Source organism: Capricornis sumatraensis, chromosome 9, assembly GCF_032405125.1.
Source record: "Capricornis sumatraensis isolate serow.1 chromosome 9, serow.2, whole genome shotgun sequence".
Lineage (NCBI taxonomy): Eukaryota > Metazoa > Chordata > Mammalia > Artiodactyla > Bovidae > Capricornis > Capricornis sumatraensis.
Genome location: NC_091077.1, coordinates 46,972,518 through 46,981,212, shown reverse-complemented (window position 1 = coordinate 46,981,212; position 8,695 = coordinate 46,972,518). Strand labels below are relative to the sequence as shown.

Genomic DNA, 8,695 nt, shown 5'->3' with positions numbered 1-8,695 from the left:
GTGCATAGGCAGAAAGAAGCTAATCTTATAGATTAAAAAAAAAAAGTTAAGAATCTTTGGTTCAGTAGTCAATTACCAGAGAGGCATGACATCAGGAAACCATATTCTTCCCAGGTATCTGGAGACTTCAGTGTGAATTTCATCTAGGCTACAAACATCATCAGGTATCAAAACGTCCTCCATGATGGAGAGGTGGGTTAGCTTTCTCCCACACAGCCTTACAAACTCAATGAATGCAGTGCAGCTAACTTCACATTCACTGAGGCCCAAGGCTGTTAAGTTTTTACAGTGTTCAGCAATACAAATAAGTTCATTATCAATGACCTGAATACCATTAGCACATACAACCAACTCTACTAGTCGGGGACAGTTAAGACCTAGCCGTCCTAGGATCTCTTTGCTTACTGATCGACCAAAATAAAGATGAGTAACAGGGGTTTCTTCTTTGAAGAAGGTCTCCATTTCCTCTTCATATAAAAAGAAGTACATAACAACATTCACTCCAGGGGAGTGTTTAATAAGTGCATCCCAACTTTGTCTTTTAATAGAATGAAATTCAATTTGTCCCGGATTTTCACTCACAACATCTATTCGAAGATGCTCAAGGTTAACATGAGTCTCATTTGAAAGCGCCAGGAGAAGTTCGTCACTTAGCATGTAATAATTCAATGCCAGTTCTCTCAGACCTTGACAATGGTCAGCTACACAAAGGATTCCTGCAGGAAATGGGGAAAAATTTTTAAACACAAAGAGTATGGATACTAACACAACATTTTGTGAATTTAAATTTGTATCAGTTATTCATTATTTCCTAGAATAGACATCTAATGATTTCTGAGGAGATGGATGCTGAGATATATATATATATATATATATATATAATTTGCATGCAAATCTGTATTTGTGTGTGTGTGTGTGTATATATATATATAAATAATTGTGTGCATATGTGTACTTAGTGGTGTCTGACTCTTTTGCAACCCCATGGTCTGCAGACCTCCAGGCTGTGTCTATGGAAATTTCCATACAAGAATTCTGGAGTGGATTGCCATTTCCTTCTCCAGAGGATCTTCCCCATTCAGGGACTGAACTTGCATCTCTTCCGTCTCCTGCATTGGCAGGCAGATTCTTTACCACTGCACCACCCGAAAAGCCCCATATAATTATACATACAATAAAAATATATATATAAGTAAGATACTCTTAGGAGAAGCAATTTAAACTATATTTAGCTTACATCAATACACTGAGTTCTTTTGAAAGAAAGATTGATGAATTACATCTCATAAGCATGTAGTGTTCAACAGGAAATTGTATTACTACTATTACTATAATAAAAACAGCATATGAGCTTAAAAATAAAACCTACCATCAGACGAAACATGAGGACAGCTACTCATTTTTAGGCGTCTTAGAGTATCACTATTATTGGCCACAAGAATGCTCAAAGAAGGATCATCCACTGGCGTGTCTTCAATTTTGATTGACGACAATGATTTTGAGTTAACAAAAAGAACTGTAAGTGCTGACACAAAATGAGACTAGCATGGCAATAAGAAAAAATTACAAAAACATTATTTTAAAATCTACAGCTGCAAGAATTTCATCAAAACTGTTTATTAATATATCAATATATGCTTATAATAGCATAATAAAAGTGATCAACATATTACTGCTTTTCATAGTGCCATTAGCCAGGAGAAATAGCAAAGCATAGTTTTATTACTTTTATCATTGTTAAATGGAATAGTGAGAAAGGAAGAAGTTTCAAAGATTTCATAAACACATCTTCCAATTATTTTCAATCTTAAGGATTTATTTTTCAACATTAAAAGGATATAATCTTATGTATTTCCTAGAATAGAGGTTGGCAAGTCATGGTCCACTGGTCAAGTCCAGTCCACTTTATCATATGGCTCATGAGTTAAGTATGAAAGGTGTTAGTCACTCATTCATGTCTGACTCTTTGGGACCCCATGGACTATAGCCCACCAGGTTCCTCTGATCATGGAATTCTCCAGGCAAGAATACCAGAGTGGGTCACCATTCCCTTCTCCAGGGGATCTTCCGGACCCAGGGATCAAACCCAGGTCTCCCACACTGCAGGCAGATTCTTGATCATCTAAGCCACTGCATGGTTTTTATATTTTCAAATAGTTCAAAGAAAATTTTTTAAGAGGAGTACTTTGTGATATGTAAAAATTAAGTGAAGCTCTTTCAGTGTCAATAATTAAAGTTTGACCATAGAAGAGCAACATGGGACTCATTTATGTACTGCTCTGCTTTCACACTACAATGTGAGAAGTGAGCATAATGATAGGACCCACAAAACCTAAAATTTACTATCTGGACTGAGTCAACACCCTAGTCTAGGATAAATAAACTCTTATCTGTTTTATTCATTCCTGTATTTCTGGCACCTAAAATAGTATCTGGCACATAGTAAAAGTCAATATTTACTGTTGATGAATAAATGATGTCATATTCTTCAAAGACTTTTTTGTTCTAGCAAATTATCTAAACAAAGATACATTTTGAAAACTCTGTTTTGAAGACTGACCAACAAAAGTTTAGTTACAGTTTGACTTCATAATGGGTGGAGTTTCAGAACTTTTAGATCCAGTATTTTTTGACACAGATAGAAAGTCTAGAAAACAAATCTATGCACATTTTTTCCTTTTCAAAATCAACTTGGATTCTATCAAAGGCTCTACTGTCCCTATCAGAATGACCAAACTGGTTACACATCGTAATTCCTTTATAAGAAAACAATGGTTTATACAACTGTAAACTGAGTTACACACATTCTTCAATGGTGGACAGCTAAACCTCTTTACTAAACTTTGCTGTTGTTGCCCAGTCGTGCGTTGACTCTTTGTGACCCCATGTACTGCAGCACACCAGGCCTCCCTGTCCTTCACCATCTCCCAAACTTTGCCCAAGTTTGTGCCCACTGCATCAGTGATGCCATTCAGCCATCTCATTCTCTCTCCTCTTCTTCCTTCTACCCTCAATCCTTCCCAGCATCAGGAACTCCAATGAGTCAGCTGTTCACATCAGCTCAGTTCAGTCGCTCAGTCATGTCCAACTCTTTCCAACCCTATGGACTCTAGCACACCAGACTTCCCTGTCCATCACCAACTCCCAGAGCTTGCTCAAACTCATGTCTGTCAAGTCAGTGATGCCATCCAACCATCTCACCCTCTGTCATCCCCTTCTCTTCCTGCCTTCAATCTTTCCCAGCATCAGGGTCTTTTCCAAGGAGTCAGTTCTTTGCAGCAGGTGGCCAAAATATTGGAGTTTCAGCTTCAGCATGAGTCCTTCCAATGAATATTCAGGACTGATTTCCCTTAGGATTGACTGGTTCCATCTCCTTGCAGTCCAAGGGACTCTCAAGTCTTCTCCAACACCACAGTTCAAAAGCATCAATTCTTTGGAACTCAGCTTTCTTTATAGTCCAACTCTCACACCTATACATGACTACTGGAAAAACCATAGCTTTGACTAGGAGGACATTTGTTGGCAAAGTAATGTCTCTGTTTTTTAATATGCTGTCTAGGTTGATCACAGATTTCCTTCCAAGGAGCAAGCATCTTTTAATTTCACAGCTGGAGTCACCATCTGTAGTGATTTTGGAACCCAAGAAAATAAAGTCTGTCACTGTTTCCACTGTTTTCCCATCTATTTGCCATGAAGTGATGGGACCGGATGCCATGATCTTAATATTTTGAATGTTAAGTTTTAGGCCAGCTTTTTCACTCTCCTCTTTCATCAAAAGGCTCTTTAGTTCCTCTTCATTTTCTGCCATAAGGGTGGTATCATCTGCATATCTGAGGTTATTGATATTTCTCCTGGCAATCTTGATTCCAGCTTGCACTTCATCCAAGCTGGCATTTCTCATGATGTACTCTGCATAAGTTAAATAAGCAAGGTGACAATACACAGCCTTGACATACTCCTTCCCCAATCTGGAACCAGTTTGTTGTTTCATGAACCAGTTCCAGTTCTAACTGCTGCTTCTTGACCTGCAAAACAGATTTCTCCGGAGGCAAGTAAAGTGGTCTAGTATTCCTATCTCTTGAAGAGTTTTCCAGTTTGTTGTGATCTATTGGCATAATCCATAAAGCAGATGTTTTCCTGGAATTCTCTTGCTTTTTCTCCAAAATACTGGAGCTTCAGCTTCAGCATCAGTCCTTCCAATGAATATTCAGGACTGATTTTCCTTAAGATTGACTGGTTTTATCTCATTGTCCAAGGGAGTTTTAGGAATCTTCTCTAGCACCACAGTTTGAAGGCATCATATCTTCGGTGCTCTCCCTTCTTCACGGTCCAGCTCTCACAACCATACATGACCACTGGGAAGACTACTATACAGACCTGTCGGCAGAGTAATGTCTCTGCTTTTCAACACACTGTCTAGGTCTGTCACAGCTTTCCTGCCAAGAAGCAAACATCTTCTGATTTCATGGCTGCAGTCACCATCCACAGTGATTTTAGAGCCCAAAAAGAGGAAATCTGACACGACTCCCACCTTTTCCCCTTCTCTTTGCCATGAAGTAATGGGGCCAGATGCCATGATCTTAGTTTTTTAGTATTTAGTTTTAAGCCAGCTCCTTCACTCTCCTCCTTCACCCTCATATCTAACATTGTTGATGTTTCTCCCTTCTATCTTGATTCCAACTTGTAACTCATCCAGACCAGCATTTCTCATGATATGCTCAGCGTATAGGTTAAACAAACAGGGTGACAGCAGACAATGCTATTGTATTCCTTTCTCAATCCTGAACCAATCAGCTGTTCTATACAGGATTCTAACTGTTGCTTCTTGACTTGCATACAGGTTTCTCAGGAGACAGGTAAGATAGTCTGGTAGTCCCATCTCTTTTAAGAGCTTTCCATAATTTACTATGATCCACATAGTCAAAGGCTTTGGAGTAATAGATGAAACAGAGGTAGGTGTTTTTCTGGAATTCCATGGCTTCTCTATGATCCACTGAATATTGGCAATTTGATCTCTGGTTCCTCTTCCTTTTCTAAACCCAGCTTGGACATCTGGAAGTTCCTGGTTCTCAAAACGCTGAAGCCTAGCTTGCAAGATCTTAGCATGACCTTACTAGCATGGGAGATGAGTGCAATTATCCGATGTTCGGCAAATTCTTTAGTACTACCCTTCTTGGGAATTGGGATGAGGATTGATCTTTTCCAGTCCTGTGGCCACTGCTGGGTCTTCCAGATTTGCTGACATATTGAATGCAACACCTTGATGGCATCGTCCTTTAAGGTTTTGAATAGTTCTAATAATCTTTAAGGTGTCAAAAATTATTAGATGAAAAGAAACAGTTCACTCTTTTTCCTTAAGAAATGTAAGGTTTATTTCACTTTTAATCAACTTCCATAGGACTCTTTCAGTCCTGAAGGACACATTTAAGCATTAGAGTACATATTTCATTACAGTAACAATGTATTAGTGCTTTTTTTTTAAATGCTGACCATTTTCAAAGTCTTTATTCACTTTATTACAATACTGCTTCTGTTCTTATGGTTTTGAGTTTTTGGCCACAAGGCACATGGGATCTCAGCTCCCCAGTCAGGGATTGAATCCACACCCGCTGCACTGGAAGGCAAAGTCTTAACCACTGAACCATAATGGAAGTCTCTAGGTTAGTATTTCTCAGGCAGATCAAAATTCCGTATCCATGTATCACCTTCCCTCAGTCTGCAAATGAAAGAACTGAGGCACAGGGACATCCACAACTTTGCCAGAAGCCACAGAGCTCATTTTGTGTGGAGGCGGGGCTTCGAATGAAGCCTCTGGTGACTGCCTCAGCTAACCCAGAAGCTGGCCCTGGAAGCTGATGTGCAGCAGAGAGACAGCCCAGAATCTAAGAATTTCAGGCTAATCTGCTTCCCTATCTCATAAACAAGGAGGTAACTATTTAGAAGTAGTAAGTTTTCATCTGATTACTTGAATCCCCAAGTGACCCATTTTTTTTTTAGCATACCTCTTAAAAAGATTAACAGGCTAGCAGAAATGCATTCTAAAAGAGAGCCATGACCCAGTTAATGAGAAAGGAGATGCTGCTATTCCTCCATCCTCTCCCATAGGACGGTTTCCATTAGTCAGTTTTACTGACGAGCAGAGTTCAGTGCTTATTATACATGAGGCACTATTCTAATTCTGGGTTTATTATGGAAAATAAGAAGAAGAGAATCCCTGCCCTCAAGAAGCTGATGTCTTCTGTTTGAGGAGAAGAGTACACATTAAATAAATAAGGTGACTTCCAGTTCTGATAAAGGATGTAAAGAAAATAAAACACTGCAGAGAGTAACTAGAGGAGGGGGTGTTGTTTTAGCAAAATGGGTCAAGGAGGACCTCTCCGAGGACATGGCATTCAAGTCAAAGCCTGAATGAAGAGAAGGCAGTCATTAATTTCTGTGGCAGAGACCACTGGTTGCTTCATAAGAACCATCATCCTTTCTTCTTTGGTAATCTGGTTCTAATTTTTAGCTGGGCATACTGCCACCCAGCTAAAAGACTTTCCTTGCTTCCCAGAGATGTGCTGTGGCCACAGAGATAAGCTGCCCAGTAAGACAGACAGAAGCCCTGTGTGGTACTTATGGCTAGTCTTGTACACCTTGAAAGGGCAAGGGCACACTCTTCCCTCATTTATTCCCTCCAGCGGTCTAGAACAAGGACGTGACAGCTGCAGCACAGAAAGCCATCTTGGGAAATGAAAATGGAGAAAACACTGTGGAGAGAAAGGAAGTGCTTCGGCGGAATGTGGGTTCCACAGTCCTAGTGAACAGCCAGTCCACAGCTAGGGACTGCGGCACCTATGGATTTCCTTAGTGTAAGAGAAATAAACCTCAGTCATGTTTTCAAGCCACTGTTACTTTGGAATTTCTACTGCAAGGATGCCAACATTATCCTAATCAGTACAGTACATTTAGTTAAATATTACACTGTTCCACCTCCACTGGAGCAACTATAGAATTACAGGAAAGATATCCACTATTTGCCCTACACACTCTACATTCAATGTCGCTATGTAAACTGGCACTTGGAAATTCTAAATATAACACCTAGATTTTATATTAATGACATCTGCTATGAAACAATTATTACAAAATAGATCTAAAGAATGAAACCACGCATTAGATATCTCATCAAAAATACCTGATGTGTATCTAAGTGCTAGTCAACAAAAACCTGCTTTAAGTAATTATTTGAATGCAAGTTAAGGTTGTGATCTGTTTTTAGGAAGAGAATTATGTTTCACTGAATGCATGCTCAGTCGCTTAGTCGTGTCTGATTCTGCAGCTCCAGGGACTATATCCAGGCTCCTCTGTCCATGGAATTTTTCAGGCAAGAATACTAGAGTGGGTTGCCATTTCTTTTTCCAGGGAATCTTCCCAACCCAGGGACCAAACACATCTCTGTGTCTCCTACACTGGCAGGGAGATTCTTTACCACTAGCACCACCTGGAAAGCCCTATGTTTGTCTAGTTCAGTTGTAGTCGATCTCACAAAAAAAATCATCTTTACCTTTGACATAGTCATAAAACTTGGCTTGGCTGTTGAAATCAAGCCCAAAGTCTGGATAGAACAATTTACCAGCTGAGAAAGTATACCACAGGCAGCTTCTGCTGACTCAGTACTACTATCAACCTACAAAGACAATTTAAAAATCTTAATTTCAAGAATGTAACATTAGAAGGTTATTGGCAATATACTTATTTAACAGAATTCAATATTCAACTACAAAACTGTTCTTATCCCTTCAACCTATAAAATAAATGAGTATTTTTTCTCTACTACACACTATATTCGACAAAAAAGGAAAAGCAGAGATGATGACAAATGAACTTTCTAAGCACTTTATACTTTTGAATCTTGTAAGATTGACTGAATTTTAATAATGGCATCTACATGAAGGAAGCTGAAGTTTATTCAGTTGTAGCTCAAGTACTACATCTTAATCTATGCAAGTAACAACAAAGAAACAGGAAATTGTTTGGGATAAGAATTCTGAAAAATTCATTGACTGTTTCAATATAATGATCTAACACAAATCCTAACAAAACTTCAGTCACTGCTTTTATGTACTGCTTATTTTTCTTACCTTAAAGCTGACATACTGGAGATGGGCAGCATGCTTTCTAATGATCTGCTGAATGAGATCAGGATGAGTGGAGTTAAAATATGAAGTAGCTGACTGGTTCAGCTCAAACTCAAACTTTCTCCAAAGGTCAGGTATGTGGAAAACTTCATTCCATCTCCTACAGACAGAAGATGCCCGGGCTCGATCTATTAAAGGAAGGTACTGGAAAACACATAACACTACGTGGTGGGGCAAACTCCCCCAGTCCAGACGAGCAGCAAGCATGTGAGCCTGGCTGAGAGGAGAACAGCACCCAAGCCTTGGCTGTTTCACTGCAGGTGAGGACCGGATAACTTTATTCATGAAAGATAAACAGTTCCTCTTCATTCTGTAAAAAGTAAACAATGGTAAGTGGTAATTTCCCCCACATTTCCATTCTATATTTTGCTTTAACTGTATGGAATAACAACATCAGAAAATGAGAAACAGCTTAAGACATTTCTGACAGGAATCTTTCACTTTCACGCATTGATAGGCATTACTTAGCACTAGACATACAGACATAAGCAGGAGGGAAAAGTCAAAGTGTTAGT

The 8,695-nt window shown here is 39.2% G+C and overlaps 1 protein-coding gene across 1 annotated transcript; it reads right to left on the bottom strand.

Moving 5' to 3' along the window:
• On the bottom strand, positions 1-8,489 carry LOC138086412 (F-box/LRR-repeat protein 21). The gene is made up of 4 exons (XM_068981202.1): positions 8,124-8,489; positions 7,547-7,669; positions 1,370-1,541; positions 1-716 (listed from the first exon to the last, which is right to left on the bottom strand). The coding sequence occupies exons 1-4, from the start codon at positions 8,487-8,489 to the stop codon at positions 73-75; spliced, it is 1,305 nt and encodes a 434-aa protein (XP_068837303.1). The 3' UTR covers positions 1-72.
• Between the last annotated feature and the right edge of the window lie 206 nt (positions 8,490-8,695).

Coding starts and splice junctions, on each gene's coding strand:
- LOC138086412 (XM_068981202.1), bottom strand. CDS start 8,489: ATGAAGAGGAACTGTTTATCTTTCATGAATAAAGTTATCCGGTCCTCA. Junction 7,670..8,123: donor TCCAGTATGTCAGCTTTAAG/GTAAGAAAAATA, acceptor TTGTCTTTGTAG/GTTGATAGTAGTACTGAGTC. Junction 717..1,369: donor TCCTCATGTTTCGTCTGATG/GTAGGTTTTATT, acceptor CATTTCCTGCAG/GAATCCTTTGTGTAGCTGAC.